The sequence below is a fragment of the Phyllostomus hastatus genome, unplaced genomic scaffold, assembly GCF_019186645.2.
Source record: "Phyllostomus hastatus isolate PE091 unplaced genomic scaffold, TTU_PhHast_1.1 phas_scaffold_501, whole genome shotgun sequence".
Lineage (NCBI taxonomy): Eukaryota > Metazoa > Chordata > Mammalia > Chiroptera > Phyllostomidae > Phyllostomus > Phyllostomus hastatus.
Window position 1 is genome coordinate 42,829,596 of NW_025334033.1, and position 19,012 is coordinate 42,848,607.

Below are 19,012 nucleotides of genomic sequence, written 5' to 3' on the forward strand. Positions count from 1 at the left end.
AATACACCTATTTAGATGTTTTTTTCCACTGCTCAAAACAGATTTTGATACCTTTTAGTGCTTCTGCTGTTTTTTGTTTCACCTCTTCCACATCGGCAAAATGTTTCCCTTTGAGGACTTTTTTCATCCAGGGAAACAAAAAAAAAGTTGCTCCAGGTAAGATTGGGTAAATAGGGAGGGGAGAGGAGGGAGTCATGCCATTTGGTCAAAAATTACTGAACACTCAGTGCTGTGTGGGCAGGTACACTCATAAATGACCCATCGTGAAATAGGCAAACACACTGAAAGAATCTTCCAAACAAATTCATTGAAGCCAAACGCAGCCTCTCATAACAATGCCACTTGGTACATTGATACAGGTGGGTTCCAAGAACACTCACCTAGCAGGGGAAGCCTGTACTACAAGGGGTCCACCCTCCAGAAGATAATTCCAGGTTTTTGGGGGTCCCCTCTCATATCCTATCTCAAAAATAAGGGTCTTTAATTTATTTCTGTAATGTTTTGTAGTTTTCAGTGTACTAGTTATTCACTTACTTGGTTAAAGTTACTCCTAGGTATTGTACCCTTTTGGGCGCTATTGTAATTGAATTGTTTTATAAAGTTCCTTTTCAGATTGTTCATTGCTGGTGTATAGAAAAAGAGTTTTTTAATCACATGATTATATCAATAGATACTGAAAAAGCATTTGATAAAATCCAGCACCCATTTATGACAAAAACACTCAGCAAAGTGGGAGTACAGGGAGCATACCTCAACATCATAAAGAGCATATACAAGAAACCCACTGCCAATATTATATGCAATGGGCAAAAACTAAAAGCTTTCCAACTGAGATCAGGAACAAGACAAGGGTGTCCATTTTCACCACTCTTAATCCACATAGTACTGAAAGTTCTAGCCACAGCAATCAGACAAGAAAAAGAAATAAAAGACATCCAAATTGGAAAGGAGGAAGTAAAACTGCCACTATTCACAGATGACATGTTAGTGTACATAGAACACTTTATAGTCTGCACCAAAAACCTACTCAACCTCATTAAGTGAATTTGGCAAAATAGTGGGATACAAAGTCAATATTCAGAAATTGATGGCATTATTGTACACCAACAATGAAACATCAGAAATAGAAATTAGGGGGGAAAACCCCATTTACTAGAGCAACAAGAAAAATAAAGTACCTAGGAATAAATTTAACCAGGGAGGTAAAAGACCTGTACTCAGAAAACTATAGAACACTGAAGAAAGAAATTGAGGATGATAAAAATAAATGGAAGCATATACCATATTCATGGATTGGAAGAATAATATCATTAAAATGTCCATACTATCCAAAGCAATCTATAGACTCAATACAATTCCTATTAAAATACTATTGGTATAGTTCCCAGATCTAGAACAAATATTTCAAAAATTTATATGCAATAAAAAAGATCCTGAAAAGCCTCAGCAGTCTGCAGAGTCCTTGAGAAAGAACAAAGTAGGAGGGATCACAATACCTGATATCAAACTATACTTGTATACTACAAGGCCACTGTAATCAAAACAGTCTGTTAATGGCATAAGAACAGACACATAGATCAATGGAACAGAATAGAGATCCCAGAAATAAAACCATTTCTCTATGGTCAATTAATATTTGACAAAAGGGGATATGAGCATACAATGGAGTAAAAATAGTCTCTTCAATAAATTGTGTTGGGAAAACTGGACTGGTACATGTAAAAAAAGAAAACTAGACCACCAACTTACACCATACATCAGAATAAAAGGCAAATACAAGTTGTGACATCATAATGTCCTAGAGGAAAACAAAGGCAGCAAAATTTCAGATATCCCATGTAGCAGTATGTTTGCTGATATATCTCCTAAAGCAAGGGAAATGAAGAAAAAAATAAACAAATGGGACTACATCAAATTAAAAAGCTTCTGCATGGCTGAAGAAACCATCATCAAAATGAAAAGGGAACTGACCATATGGGAGAACATATTTGCCAATGATACATCAGACAAAGGTTTGATCTACAAAATACAAAGAACTCATATGACTCAACACCAGGAAGATAAACGATCCAATTAAAAAATGGGTAAAGGAGCTGAATAGGCACTTCTCTAAGGAGGACATACAGATGGCCCTTGGACATATGAAAGATGCTCAACATCACTAGTCATTAGGGAGATGTAAATTAAAACTACAATGAGATGATCACCTCACACCTGTCAGAATGGCCATCATTAATAAATCAACGAATAACAAGTGCTGACAAGGATGAGGGAAAAGGGAACCCTAGTGCACTGTTGGTAGGAATGCAGACTGGTGTAGCCACTGTGGAAAACAGTATAGAATTTCCTTAAAAAACTAAAAATGGAACTGCCTTTTGATCCAGCAATTATGCTGCTGGGAATATACCCTAAGAATTCCAAATCACCAATTCTAAAGAACTTAGGTGCCCCTATGTTCATAGCAGCACTATTTATAATAGCCAAGTGTTGGAAACAGCCTAAGTACCCATCAGTAAATGAGTGGATCAAAAAACTATGGTACATTTACACAATGGAATATGATGCAATAGAAAGAAAGAAGGAGCTTCTACCCTTCCTGACAGCATGGTTGGAATTGGAGAGCATTATGCGAAGTGAAATAAGCCAGTCAGTAAAAGAGAGATACCATATGATCCCACCTATAAGAGGATTCTAATGAACAAAATAAACTAATGAGCAAAACAGAATGAGAGGACTATTGGAACAGACTGACAGCGACCAGAAAGGAGGGTGGAGGGGAATAAAGGTGGAAAGAAGTGGAAGAGACTAGTCAAACAACATATATGAATGACCCATGGACACGGACAACAGTGAGGGAAGTGACTGCTGGAGCATGGGGTCGACTGCATGGAGGAGAGCATAGGGAGAAAAACTGGGACAACTGTAATAGAATAACAATAAAAAAATTTTAAAAAGGAACAGCTTTTGGGTGCTGGATCTTGTACCTTGCAACTTTGTTGAATTCATTTATTAACCATAGAAGAAGTGGATAAATGAATATGGATTCTTTGAGATTTCTTATTTTTAAGATCATGTCATCTGTTTCCCTGACCAGTGTGGCTCAGTTGGTTGGGCATCAACCTGCAAAGCAAGGGGTTGCTGGTTTGATTCCCAATTGGGACGCATGCCTGGTGGTGGGTTCCATCCCCAGTTGGTGCATGTGGGAAAGGCAACTGATGGGTGTTTCTCTCCCTCTCTTTTCCCCTCTCTTTAAAAATAAATAATAAAATCTTTTTAAAAGGAAAATATTTTTTTAAAAAAGATCATGTCATCTGTAAACAAAGTTTTACTTCTTCCTTTCCAATTTAGACGTGTTATTTCTTTTCTTTTTTTTTCCTAATTACTTTGGTTAGAAGTTACTATACACAATGTTAGATAGCAGTGGTGAGAGGTGGACATCCTTGCCTAATCTTGCAGAGAAACCTTTCAGTCTTTCACCATTGAGTACAATGTTATGTGTAGATATTTCATAAGTGCCCATTATCATGTTAAGGAGATTCCCTTCTATTCTTAGTCTTTTGAGTGCTAGATGATCAGGGGTGTGTGTGTGTATATATTTTTTCATATAACAACCAGTATATTGTGAACTGTATTTTCTATGCTAAAGGCAAAAACAAACAAAACAAAAACGTAATCAAAATACCATGTCTTCCTTCATGGCACTTTCCACACTGGTAGGCTAATGTAGAATAATATATGGGTTCAAATAGGTAAAACAAAAAGTGACCTATATCCAGTCATTTAATGTACATATTAATGATAAAAAAGTGAACTGAAACATTTTCAACTTAATCTATTGTTTTGACCTCTTCATATCTAATGTCATCTTAGTTACTTACTGTTTCTCTAAGTCACAAGTATCAGTTTAACAGAACTCATCACATAAGTATTAATAATTTTAAATACATTTCATATTCCAAATCATAATAAGGAAAGTACTACTTACTACCATACTAATTGATGTAGCATTATGTTAACAAAATAGGATCCATTTCTCAATTCCTATTATAGGGAAGAGATATGTAAGGAAAGAAAGAGAAGGGCTATGTGTTACATCATTTTAGAGCTGCAGGCAGACCACAGCTTCCCAGCTAGTTAAGAACAAGAAGTTCCTGATTGCCTCTGCAGAAACCAGAGCAAAAACAAAAGAAATAGTAAATCCAGTTTTCCATACAGTTTTCAACTCATTAATTCATTCTAATTACAACCTATCAAATAATTTTTTAATCTGTCTCTTGGATAATCTAGCCCTATTGGTTACAAGGCACCAGAAAACTTTTCCAGTGCCTAGTGTGGATTCTGTGATGATTTGTTTTTTTAAAAATCCCTATTCAAATCTCACAGGTTGGGAGCAAATCTAGTTCGGGGAGACAATAGCTCTTCTGGAGCTGCTTGGGTGCCTTGGAAGAGAAAATAGAGTAGGAACAATTAAGTACAGTAATTTCCAAAATGCAAAGACATTATAATAGAAAACTCAAATTCTGTCTTTTCCCGATTGGCAAATATAGCAATTCTGTATGAGCCCTAGTTTCTATTTTTTAAAGTCAGAACCAGAAAGACTAGGAAGGACTAGGAAGGGCTAGGAAGGACTAGGAAGGACTATGTCTTTCCCCTTTTCCTCTGCCGTAGAAATCTGACCAACTTCTCTCTCACTTCTGTACACATTTGTTGTACTGTCCTCCACTTTACTCTCTCTCTACCTAAAATCCTACCTAATCTAATCCTTTATCTCTGATAGACCAACAAAATTCAATTCTAGGTAGATGTTAGAAGAAATGAATGTGGATTTGTTCTTTACTGAAATGTTAATAGATGAAATAATTTTATTTAACATACAACTACTATGTAACAGGTGCTATGCTATGAGCTTTACAAGTACTAACTCATTTAATCATCAGAACAACCCTATGGGGTAGGTACTCTAATTTAAATTAAACTGAGGCAAAGAGAGGCCCAAGATCGAACAGATATATACTGATTACAGAGCTGAGATTCAAACAATGAAAGTCTGATTACTGAGTCTGAGCTCAACCACTATACTAAGCTGACCTTCATGTATAAAGTATGTTGTTTGTATCCCCAGGATCAAGCAGATTATCACTCAGTTATCTTTTAATTAGGTTTTTCTTATAATGGAGACTAGGTACAAATTTCATTTAATTAGAGGTATGAGATCTTACAGATGAAGAAATAGACCCAGGGAATGCTAAATAACATTTAGTATTATATTCTAGTGATCTATTCTAATGCCTTTTATAATTTAACATGCTTATTACTTTACACTTTACACTTTTGTCATTACAAATAGGTAATAATTTTAAGTTTGGTAGGAGTTCCTAGTTTCTGTTTTCTTTTTCTTAGAGAATGTTGACCTTTATCTGCCGAATTTATGTATCTCCTCAAATAAGCTTTTACTTAAATTCAATCTTTAGATCTTATCAAAAGAGAAAGAAAAATTTGCAGGTCTTCACATTATTTTCAAATTCATAAAATTTTACCAAACCCAAAACAGTTCACAGAACCTCCTAGATGCTTTTAACTTCATACCACCACCTAATCTTTTCATTGCACATCCTGCTACAGGAACACTTATCTTGTCATTTCCTTCAGTTATTCTACCCAACAGTTTTATTTTTACTGATATGCTTTCCTTAACTATTTATCACACATAATCAGAATTATTTTTTATATTATGGCATTTTCCACTGATAGTCATAGAAGTTAGTAAAAGAAGTCAATATAATTACTAGAAATTAAAGTAATTACAAAAACTATTTTTACTAGAATTAAAAAAAAATCAGAGTAATTTAAGGATGGGACAAAGGCAGACATTATATTTTGAATTCAAGGAATGGATAGTGTATATGTAAACAACATTTGACAAGGATAATACATTAATGATAGATCTGCCTTGTTCCCATACACTGCTAGTTTAATGAAAATTGATGCACCTTTCTGGAAAGCATTTTTGTCTATACATAAAAGAGCTCTAAATGTTCTAAATGTATACACATTGACCCAGTAATCTCTCTCCTAGAGTGTTTTTTTTTTTCTTTATGGTGTGTGAACCAGTTTCAAGTCAGTGTACACAGGTAAGCCCTGGCTGCCTCCACACCTCAACCCACTCCCAGGGAGGCCAAAAAGCCTTCATACATCTCAAATTGGGGACAAAAAGGGGGGCCATGATGGCTGACCATTCAAAATAAAACAAAAGGACAAGTATGAAGGTGAAGATTAAAAAATCTGATTACATAATTTACACAAAACAATGCTATCACCCCTCCCCTGTGAGGACGCTGGCAAGGGCTGGCCCTTCTTAGGGAGAAGTGGGTGGCTTTGGGGCAGGCAAAGGAGTTCCTGTAACAATGAATCTCACAGATATTTGGAATGACTACTTAAAAAAATGAACAATGTACAATCAAAGTTTTTGGCCACACTGTAGAACTTTGGTGATGCTTGCTCCAACAGACTGTTATTACTTCCACTGTTCCAGTTTTTAAATCCTGAGTCAAGCACACAAAAAAACATCAAATAAACAAATAAAGCAATATGGATCTTATCTCATTTTCTGCTTCTGCAGGTGCAAATTAGGTTTTATAAAGAAAGGGTGTAATCAACTAAGTAACGGTTCACCTAGAAGCATTTGCTGTGGTCGGTGGAGGGATGGGGCTTGTCACACTCCTGCTTGCTGATCCACATCTGCTGGAAGGTGGACAGGGAGGCCAGGATGGAGTCACTGATCCACACAGAGTACTTGTGCTCAGGGAGCACATTGATCTTGATCTTTATCATGCAGGGAGCCAGGGCTGTGATCTCCTTCTGTGTCCTGTTGGTGATGCCTGGGTACATGGTGGTCCTGCCACAGGATTCCATGCCCAGGAAGGAAGCCTGGAAGAGGGCCTCTGGGCAGGAGAACCGCTTGTTGCCGATGGTGATGGCTGGCCAGTGGGCCAGCTTATAGCTCTTCTCCAGGGAGGAGGAGGATGCAGCCTTGGTCATCTCCTGCTCAAAGTCCAGGGCAACGTGGCCCAGCTTCTCCTTGATATCACATATGATTTCCCACTCGGTTGTGGTGGTGAAGCTGTAGCCATGCTCCTTAAGGAGCTTCATGAGGTAGTCTATCAGGTCCCAGCCAGCCAGGTCCAGATGCAGGATGGCATGAGGGAGGGCACAGCCCTTCTACAGGGACACAGTGTGGGTCACCCTGTCACTGGAATCCTTCACAATGCCAGTGGTGCAGCCAGAGGCACACAGGGACAGCATAGCCTGGATGGCCACACACATGGCAGGTGTTTTGAAGGTCTTGAGTATGATTTGGGTCATCTTCTCACAGTTGGTCTTAGGGTTCTGGGGGCCTCGGTGGGCAGGATGGGTGCTCTTTTGAGGGCCACATGCAGCTCACTATGATGCCAGATCTTCTCCAAGTCGTCCCAGTTGGTGACAATGCCATGTTCGATGGGGTACTTCAGGGTCAGGATTCCTGTCTTGATCTGGGCCTCATCGCCCACACAGGATTCCTTCTGGCCCATCCATACCATCATGCCCTGGTGCCAGGTGGCATCCCACAATGGAGGGGAAGGTGGCCTTACACATGCTGGAGCCACTGTTGACCACAAGTGCAGTAATATCATCACCCATGGCAAGCTGGAAGTGGAGTAGACCAGCAAAGATGGAAGAGCAGTGGAGGCAAGAGGCCTGTGCCAGTGGGTAGACAAAGTCTCGGCAGTTTTCCTAGAATTCTCTACTAATTCTATACTATTAGATGGGCCAAAAAGTACATTATGTTTTTTTCTGTAAAATAAGATACATTTACATTTTTCATTTTTACTAGTAACTTTATTGATTTGGATATTCTCAGTATGTTGGCTATCTCCCGCTATTGACTTCTAGTGGGTAGAGGCCAGGGGTGCTGCAAAACATCTTCCAGTGCATAAGACAGCCCCACAGCAAAGAACTATTTGGCCAAAATTTCAATAGTACCAAGAGACTTTGCAAACCACTTTTGACACATTCGCTCAGTCATAGCACCATCTCCATACACTGCACAAATCTTTTCTTGTGTTTCAACTGAGTTTTTGCATTCCTTGAAATAATAAAGCATAATACGCTGAAAATGTTGCATGTTTTCTTCCATCTTCGATATTAAAATGGCTGCAGAAAAATTCACTAATTTCGATAAGTTTTTTTAAAAAATGTCTTTAACTGGAACATAATCAACAAAAGAAAAAAGCAAGCAAAATATAACCAGAGACACTGAAATTAAGAACAATCTAACAATAGCCAGAGGGGAGGGTGGAGGGGTCAATGAGGGGGAGGGTTTTCAGGAACTACTATAAAGGACACATGGACAAAACCAAAAGGGAGGGTGGAAGCAAGGGAGGGAGGTGGGTTTGGCTGGGGTTGGGGAGAGTGGTGGGGGGTAAATGCAGACAACTGTAATTGAACAACAATAAAAATTTTTTTTAAATGCATGCTGATAGGACAAATGTCACAACATAATTTAACAAAATTGTTTCAAATGAAGTTAAAGACAACTAAGCACCATTAGAGCCATTGTATGGAAAAATCTTAATGGATTTTTTGGCCAACCTAGTACTACGGATAGGCAGTGTTACACAGTAGTACAGTGTCATTTTGCAGCCAAACTTCCTGGGTTTGAATCAACGTTATGTACTGGCTGAGTCACCTAGGGCAAGTTACTTGCCTTCCTTCTGCCTCAGTTTCTTCTATAAACCAGTGATAATAGAAGCAACCTAGATGCCCATCAGTAAATGAATGGATCAAAAAACTATGGTACATTTACACAATGGAATTCTATGCAGCAGAAAGAAAGAAGGAGCTCCTACCATTCACAACAGCATGGATGGAGCTGGAAAGCATTATGCTAAGCGAAATAACCCAGGCAGTGAAAGACAAATACCATATAATCTCTTTAACAGGAACCTAAACAACAAAACAAAGAAACAAGCAAAATGTAGTCAAAGACACTGAAATAGAGGACAGGCTGACAGTGAACAGAGAGGAGAGAGGAGGGAATTTCAGGGGAAAATGGGAAGGGTTTACAAGAACAAATTTAAAGGACACATGGACAAAAACTAGGGGGAGGGTGATAATGGGAGGGAAGTGGGGAGAGATGGGTGGGTGGGCTGGAATGGGAGTAAAAGGGAGAAAACTGTACTTGAACAATGATTAAAATAAAATTTAAAAAACCCAGTGATGATAATCATAGGATTTTATAGAGATTAAAAAAGTTAAGTTATTTAAGGCATTAAAAACAATCCCAAGCACAAAATTAGTATTTATTTATTGTTGAGTAGAAGAAAAGGAAAATCTCCATAGTATATTTCTAAATGAAAAAACAAGCAAACAAAAAAACCAAGGTAAAGAACAGTATGAAAAATAAACTATACAAATATATGTCCACAAAAGTAAAGACTATCTCTCGAAGGCTAAACAAGAAACATAAAACAGTAAATCCTTCTGGAAAAGAGATGCTATCTGTGGAACAGAAGAAGAGAAATGTACTTTCCTCTCCATATTTTTATGTAAATAGGTTTCTACAATGTATTACCTATTCAAATAAGCAAATAAAATTAATTTTAAATCAATAATTAATAGCACTTACAAAGTCAGAAAAAATGTGCATTTTGAACACAAGTATCACTCTAGGTAAAAAGAAATCAAGTAGTAAAAAAACTTGATTTTTTTTTTAAAATTTGATCTTTAATAAACTGTTTTTTGCCAGAATTACTATAGTGGTCAGTTTCCCTTGGCTCCTGAAGCATTTTCTGGTCTTCGCCATTTGTGACCTATTTTTGTAACTCTTACGTCTTGCCTTTCTTCCTTTTATTTTTTCATGGTTTCAGAGATATCTTCTTTATTATCTACAATAAACTGTATTTTGACAGAATATCTCATGTGCTTTTCTTTTCCAAAGCTCTCATTATGTTCATTGAATTTTTTATTTAGTCAGGAATATAGAAGAAAAAGAAGGGTAATCAAATCTGCATTAGATTTCAGTCAACTTAATATATGTTTGAAGTAAAAATATTGGTGGATATTGCCTATGTACATACCCTCACACATCATCTTCTTAAAGCATATGAAAGCTATTTTATATTTTAAGAACAATGATATCTATTTCAAAAATATTTATTACAGTGTACAGCAAATATTCCTTTCAAAATTAGTGTGATTTGAAAAGTTTTCTCTATAAGCTCTGGAGTGTATCTGTTTAATTCAGCCTCTGCCACTTACTAGCTGTGTTACTTTGAGTAAGTTACTTACCTAACCTCCTTCTACCTCAGTTGCCTAATATGTAAACTTGTTACTACTAGTAGGCCCAACCACCGGGATGTTATAAAAGTAGACTAAATAAGGTTATAGACATTTCAAACAATGTCTGACCAATGATAAGACCTTAATACATGTTAGTATCAATAATATTATATAACTATTATTATTATTACTAAAAATTGTAAAAGCATATGGACTAGTAAGGAATACATTTGGCTAAAGAGTATGTAATGACACTAATTTTTCATAAATGAAATTCATCTAAAGCTTTTTAAATGTTATTCAATCAAGTATATAATTAGAACTCATTATATGCTATATTATTTAAAATGAAGATTTTATTTCTGGAAAGTACATCAACCATATATACAAAATAAATGTTTCTTTTTTTAAATCCTTACTGGAGGATATTCTTTTTTTCTCATTGCTTTTTAGAGAGAGAGGAAGGGACATAGAGAAACTACCAATGTGAGAGAAAAGCACTGATTGGTTGCGTCTCCTACATGACCAGACCAGGAACCAGACCAGGGATCATATCAGGACAGGGGAATGCATGCACCCTGCCACCCGGTCTGGGGATCAAACTGCAGCCTACGTATGTCCCCCAAATGGGAATCAAACTCACAACATTTCGGTTGCAGAATGATGCTCCAACCTACTGAGCCACACCAGCCATGGCTGAATGCTTAATTTTTATTTTAGACTATTCTTCAAAGAACTATGTCCTTAATTCTAATGTTTCTTATTATCTATTATTTTCCCTATTCAGGCTACAAAAAATTCCAGTGAATAATATGAGAGCAATAATCATTACCCTGGCCAATAGATATCAAATTATTTAATATCTAGAGAAATGCCATAACACTTTCTATCTTGTATCACTACAACGTTAAAAAAAAATTCTTCCAATACCAAATACTTCCTTTAAGCCATACTGCTCCGAACTTCCTTTTTGTATTATACCTTAAAAGATTCAAAGAGTAGAACTGAAAAAGAGCTGAGACAGTACTGTTGGAGATATATAAAATATCTATTCTAACCATCAAAAGTTAATTTTACTGGAAGGGGTTAAAGAAAATACATCTTTTTCATCAAAAAGCTTTGTGGAACTTGAGCAAAATGCAATGTCCCTCACTTACCTAATGGATCAGCATCTCTGGGAGTAAGGTGCAAAAATCTTCACTTTAAACAAGTCCCCAAGTAATTTTTTTTTGGTCTACTGTCACTTTAAGAACCAATAAGGAATAACAAACCAGAAAGGGTTAATTTCAAAAGTTCCATATAGGAGGTGAATCTTGAGCGGATTTCAAGCAAGAACATTAAGTGACAGGGAGGAGGGAGTAATTATTACAAACCAAAGGAATGATATATGAGATAACTCAGTTTCCAGAGATGTTTCAGCATCCTAAGCATATATAAGCAACCACACCTATCCTGAATAAGCAGTAGGGGCACAGTGGACAGACAGGACCGTAAACCAAAACTACTATCAATTAGAAAAACACCAGGCTTTCATTGTTTCTTTTTTTTTTTTTTACACTGTGTCTCTTTTTTAATTTTTACTTATTTATTTTTAGAGAGGGAAGGGAGGGAGATAGAGGGAGAGAGAGAAACATCAATATACGGTTGCTGGAGGTCATGGCTTGCAATTCAGGTATGTACCCTGACTGGGAATCGAACCTGTGACACTTTGGTTCGCAGCCCGCGCTCAATCCACTGAGCTACGCCAGCCAGGGCTTCATTGTTTCTTTTTATTAATCCTCATTTGAGGATATATTTCTATTGATTTTAGAGAGAGGAAGGGTGGAGAGAGAGAAACATCTATATGAGATTAGTTGCCTCCCATTCTCACCCTGATCAGAGACTGAATCTGCAATCCAGGTATGTGCCCTGACCCAGAATCAAACCTGCAACCTTTTGGTGTATGGGACAACGCTCCAACACCCTGAGCCACCCAGCCAGGACCCAACATTGAAATTTTAGGAGACTTTTTCTTAACCTTGAAATGGCTTCGGGCTATTCCAATAAGCCCCTGAAATATCGAAAGCAGGGGTGTCAAACTCATTTTCATCAGGGGCCACATGAGCCTCGCAGTTGCCTTTCAAAGGGCCAAATGTAATTTTAAGACTGTATAAATGTAACTAACTACTCCTTAACTAGCGGCAAGGAGCTCGGTGTTGCCACCAGGTAGAAACAAGGTGCTGGGCTGGATAAAATAAGGTAGAGGGCCGGATTCAGCCAGCAGGCCTTGTGTTTGCCACCTGTGATCTAAAGGATTTATTTTCTCTCCTTATAAAAGAGAAATTTTAACCAACTAGCTCTATTTGATATGCTTATATGAATTATATGGGAAGCTTTGTCAAATAGAGAAATAATAATTTGTTTTATCTGCACACAGAGTAATAGTAAAATAAATGTTCTAAAGATTTTATAAAAATCTCCAAGAGTCTACCAAGTTTTGATAAAACTTCATCTACAATTCTAGTTGTTATCTCAGAATGTTGTATCTTACACAAAAGCAAAGTTCTTTGTCAATCGCATTATAATCAGATCTACAACCATGTCATTTTAAGTTTTGTCATTTACACACGGTCATTGTTTTACTCTGCTGCATTGCAAATAGGTTTCATCTCAAAGATCCATGAAAAGGATACTGATTTATTTTAAAATGTAATTTGCTGAGAATACATTTTCAGATAACTTTAAATTTGATTCAGATTTATAGAACTCTAAAGAATAACTGGATTTATAGAAATACTGGCAGATGATCTAGATGAACAAGAATTGATTATGTGTGGCTGACTGAACTTAATAAAGTTATTATTTTATGACTTTGTTTAAAATATTGCTGATTTAAACAATTTTTTGTTTTCCAGATATAAAGAAACTTTTTTTCTTAAAGTAGTTTGGTAAATTACACCTTTGTAAGCAATATTGAAACCTTTATATTTTTCTCCCTACCTGATCCCTCCAGAATTTGGAAACTCTTAGCGAGTATTATTCAATTTTCATGGTACTATGGTTGTTTATGTGAATTCAATGAGAATCTGTTCTTTTATAACAGGACACAATTGGAAACTGGTTTCATTAACCAAGACTTTGAATGAAATGTCTAGTTTGAGAGAGACATGCATAGACTCTGGATGTCACCAGAAAGCTTTAAGGAACTCAGATTAACTTTGGAAGCTGATAAAAGCCGTTTGGAAAAACTACAAAAACTACCTGATACCTTGCTTATTTACTTGGTTCACGGCAGTCTTTCCAGGTGAAAAAAAAGGCTGCTTTCCTGAGAGATGGCAAAGAAAGAACCTCAAGGCATTTGGGGGGCCTTAAGAATTCACCCAAATCTATGTGTATTACATGCAAAGTCAGAGAGCAACTATGTGGCTGGGCTTCTTTGCTCTGAGAGGCTCTGGAGATTCCTTATGAGATTCCAGCAAAGCAAACTTAAGAGAGCCTATGTGACCAATTGCTATTCTTGTTGAATTTTTGCAAATAATCAAGATAAATTTATTGAAACTAGACTTATACAGCCAACAGCCTTAATTTTGCCAACTTTGAGGAAAATGAGGATGATTTTAGGGAGAGAATTATGTTTTCATAGAATCTAAAGGGTGGGGCAAATGTAGGTTTACAGTTAGTCCTACAGAAAAAAATACAATAATTAATAAATAATAATATAATTATAAACGGTTTCACATACTCACAACTAAAAAACTTACTTTTGCCACACTCTGTACAATATACAGTTGTGGATATTAGAGTCTAATTCACTTAATTGCCTTTAAAGTTTTATTTTTCACCTATATACTAAACTGAATCTTGAATTTTCTAGTTGTCCTATATATTTGGCTATAACCTTCCAAACTAATGTTTCATTTTTCTCCCATCTTTTGACTTGGAATTAGAAACTAAAATTTTTTTTTCTAAAAACTTTTTGAGCCCTGCAATAACAAATGGCAACTAAAGGACACAATATAAACCAGAAAAATCACCACAATAACTCATACTTAGTCTCAATGACTGATGCTTTGCAAGCCATGCCCAATTCACTGGAACACCTGATGACATCATCAGAGATGCTGAAACAGCACAGTGTTTCTATCAGTCACTGCCTGCCTTCATTTCAGCAAAAGAAACTCTGAGACTTACATACAGAAATCTTCTCAGCTGACAGCCTTACAGACTCAGAAACTGGTTTATAATTTGCTCTAATCATTACCCTTCCTGCTCCTTCTGTATTCAAAGACATACTCCTTATTAAATAACTGACTGCGTACACACACAGTACAGGCCTCACTTTGAGAGCCCATGTGCAGCACCAACTGCTGAAATGAGACTCAACATGTTTATCTGAACTGAATTATTCTCAGAACTGAAAGACTGAATCAATAAAATATGGAGCAAACTACTACCAACTTAGCTTCTGGAATGTGAAAGTTTATTATTTAAAGTTTCGGCTCTGGTGAGTAGCTCAGTTGGTTACAGCACTGTCCCCATACGCCAAGGTTGCAGGTTTGATTCCAGGTCAGGGCATGTACAAGAATCAACCAATGAATGTATAAATAAGTGGAACAACAAAATGATGTTTCTCTCTCTCTCAAAATCAATAAATTAAAACATTTTAAAGATAAAGTTTCAAAGATGAAACTAAAGGGACAAAAATTATGTCAACCTGAAGCTGCAAAAAACTCAGAAAGTTAAGACTTCCTTCCTTTTCTTACCTAAGAGAGACAGATGGAAAAACCTGCTTCAGAAAGGAGAATTTAGGATCTGCCTTAGCCCAATTTGAATTAAGTACAGTAAGCAAGAGGGCTGCAGGCACTTGCTTGTTGCATGGATACCCCGTGTCCCATTGTTTCTGAGTAACCTAGGGGGAGTTTTCCTGCCCTGTGTGTTGTGCTCTTTTTCTTTTAAAGATTTTATTTATTTATTTTTAGAGATGGGAAGGGAGGGAGAAAGAGAGGGAGAGAAACTACAAGTGAGAGATGCATCCACTGGCAGCATCCTGCATATGGCCAGCTGGGTACCTGGCCTGCAACCCAGGCATGTGCCCTGGCCTGGAATCGAACCAGCGGCCTTTCAGTTTGCAAGCCAGCCTCAACCCACTGAGCCATGCCAGCCAGAGCTGTGTTCTTTGTCAACTACCTGTAAGTGGCCCATTCTCACTTCTAAAATCTAATTCCCCATTTCCCCCTTCTCTTTTTTCCTTTGCTTAAACAGATTTATATACCCAATGTTGTCTCACTGTTTTTGAGAATTTTCATGGATTTATTGTACCTATGTGAATTCCCCATGCACATAAATTAAACTTTTATTTTCTCCTGTTAAAAAAAATCATCTTGGTTTTTGTACTAAATTATTACAGTCAAACGTCTGTAAACAAAGAACTTTCATACAAGGAAGACTTTCAAAACAACCAAAATATAAGCAATTATTCAAATTTAGGAGTTAATTCAAATTTACAGTGAAAAATGTAAAATAAGAAATTTAATTATATAAAATTAATTCTAATGCAATGTGTCTTTCCACATCTGTAAGTAAAGTGACAGTCTGAAACTAGGAAATTAAGTCCTGTATAGCTCAAATTTTAAAATTGTATGATATACAAATTCCTCAAACTTTGAATTTAATATACCAGGTTGTTAAAAAAAAGTAAGATAAACTTATTCTGATGATTCAAATAACCCTGAAATGTTAGAATACTGATAGCTGCACCCTGTAAACAATCCATCAGTACTGCTTTCAGACTCCCTGTTAATATGTGTTCTGAGTGAATGACGAGCAATAAATACCTATTTGGACTGCTCACCTTAATAACATGCAACAAAGCTATTCATTGAGGAGTTATAAAAGGCCCTGTAACTACAGAATCCTGAAAGTCTCATCAACATAAGAGAAACATCATTAGCTAATACCAGTGAATATCATGCCAAACATAACTGAATGAATACCTTAAATTCTGAAATATTCAGATTAAATAAAAATTTGAGATATTTATGTATATGCAGAACAGGCAGCTCCACTTTGCAATCTGAGTATCACTGTAAATCTCCTTTAGTTAAATAGGGGGGAAAAACCTGTCCATGGTACTCTTGCCTGGTAATCCTACCATTCTTCCTATGCACATTACATGTTTCCATGTACTGTGGGAAAGATGCACCGCACAGAAGTGTCCATGGGAACAAGATTTTATCTCTACTGAAACTACATCTGGGGAAAGTATGCTAATCACAAAGAAGTTTTACACAGAACGTGTATTTCTTGATGTAAGATGATTTTATGGTGCAATGGGAAACACATTGAAAAAGTCTGATTCCTTAGATCCTCCATAATTATTAACTCTTAAATTAAGGGGCTGGTCTCCTTACAATTTAAAACAGATAAAACAAGACAGTAGTCTAAGAATTAATTTTGCATCTATAAGAAAGAGTTTTAAAACCTCATTTATGAACTATGAAAAACAGAAAAATGGGAGGCCAAAAAAAGTGAGCAAAATGGAAAACGTTTACTATTACTGTTCCCAAATTGTCAGGCTGACCCTGCTGTCATACTTGCCATTTTCACAAACCCACTAATACGATCAAGAGCCCAAATTTTAAGAATTACGAATTTGTAAAGCTAACGCAACAATCATAATGCAGGAGCTTTACTACAGACTACAGATCCAGAAGACAAAACTTTGCGTCTACCAGAAAATTAGCAGCCACGCCCCTTAAAAAGAGAACTGAGGCTGTTCCTCATTAACTTCCACAAAGGGTGGCTTTCGTTTAAAATTCATTACTTCATTGCCTGGATCGACTACACTTGTTTTGGAATTGTACTATTGTTTTATAAACACTGATTCAGAGTAAAGCTAAAAACTGTACCAACGCCTGAATCTTTTGGGGGGAAGGCACCCCCATACTACGGTGAAACTGAGTCTTAGTTACCTAACAATTCATTATAAGGATATTATAATTAATCACAATTATATTCTATGCAGCACAAGAATTAAAACCGTTTAAAAACTCAACCAAAGCCCAATTATAATGTATTCACGAACAGTGTTAGAACTTTGCATTCTAAGAAAGGCATTATTATTAAAATATGATTTGATGGCTAAGTCTCCAGGTTTCCTCAAGCATTTAATTTTTTAAATCTAAAATGACCCTGTTTGCGGAAAGAGAAGTTTGGGAGAGGAACAAACAGCCAAATTAAAATAACCCCGGAGAGCAAAGAGAACTCCGAGTACTTTAACTGCCCCAGGCTGTGCGGGGCGAGGACAGGGAAGCTTACCTGCCAGCGGCCGTAGGTGAGGAGGATCATGGAAATGGGGATGGCGGTGCCGGCCATGGCGTGGGTGGAGGGCATACTGTACTCGGAGTTGTAGAAGACCTCCAGTTTGACCACGGGCGGCGAGGCGGGCCGCGGCCAGCGGATGATGTCCTTGGTGCACTGGCCCAGGTACATGACCAGCACCCAGATGACCACAAGCCTCCGGCCCACCAGGGCGTCCAGGTTCCAGATCCAGAAGGGGAAGAACAGGATGTAAAATAGTTCGTTGCCCAGCTCCGTGCCGAAGCAGAACAGGTAGTAGAGCGGCCAGTTGCTCACGTGGGCCAGCTCGCCCTCCTCGCCGGTCAGCGAGTTTCGCCGCAGGGTGCCCGCTCGCCGTGGCGGGGCCGGGCCCAGGTCGGTTGCCAGCCCGTTTCGCACGCCGTTTGGGGTGCCGCCGCCGCCCGGCTTGGCGGGGCACTGATTGCGGTCGCTCCCGGGAGGTTGGGGGCCTTCGCACGCCCCTGGATGCCGCTCTCTGCACCGAGAGTCTCCGGAGAGGGGAGCCTCCGCCTTCTCATCCTCCCTCGGGTCAGCGGCGTAGCGGGTCCGCGGTACTTCCACCCCACACAGCCGCTGGAAATGGGCCACTTTCTGCGGCTCCCGCAGACGGCCAGCCAGCTGAGCGAGGCGCTGCCCCAGCGACATGATAACGGACCCACGCGGCCCGCGAACGGGAGGACGGTGGCAGGAGGGCGGGTCGGCTCCGCACAGCCCCGAATCGCTCCCGTGCGCGTGGCCAGTGGCCGCAACAGCAGCAGCAGGAGCGCCTCGCTCCACGAACTGGGTTCTGCCGGGTGACGGCGCCACAGGCCGCAGCAGCCGCTGCGCGCCCCGCCCTTATCGGCGCGCGCTCGGCCACCGCCCCCGGCCTCCACGCGCCGGCGCGCGCGGAGCCCCGCCCCGCCCCCCAATGTCGCTCTGGGAGGGAGCCGGGCTGTGCGTCCGACCGAAGTGCACCCTGCTGCGAGTGGGTGCTGAGGCTCGCCCGGCCGCGGCCCTCGGGTTCGCCTTAATACCCAGTAGGCATCGCGGAACTCGGCGTGCGGGAGGTTTCGCGTCCTCCCTCTCCAACTTAAGCCCCCTTCTCCTCGCAGGCTGGTGGTGTGGGCTGTAGTCCTTCGAACGTTGGCTCCGAGAGGACGCGATCCTGGTGCCAGCTTTGGCGGTACCAGTGGCCGAGCACCCGGATATCCTGCTGGCACAGAATCAAATGGTGAATGAAGGCGAAGTAATTACCACGCGACCGGAATCGTTCAACTAAATCATCACAAGTAATTACTGAGCTGCCGATGTGGGTTAATGTCCTGACAGTCACGTGCCAGTTGACCAGAGATGGCAGGACTACATGTAGATCCCT

At 38.9% G+C, this 19,012-nt stretch overlaps 1 protein-coding gene and 1 pseudogene across 1 annotated transcript in view; both read right to left on the reverse strand.

Moving 5' to 3' along the window:
• The window catches only part of SGPP1 (sphingosine-1-phosphate phosphatase 1), a 40,052-nt gene extending 21,577 nt beyond the window's left edge, over positions 1-18,475 (reverse strand). Inside the window, exon 1 of the mRNA XM_045823910.1 lies at positions 17,614-18,475. Within this exon, the coding sequence (XP_045679866.1) occupies positions 17,614-18,300 (687 nt within the window). The 5' untranslated portion in view covers positions 18,301-18,475. The remainder of the gene's footprint in view (positions 1-17,613) is intronic.
• LOC123808936 lies at positions 6,673-7,677 on the reverse strand (annotated as a pseudogene).
• Positions 18,476-19,012: the final 537 nt, after the last annotated feature.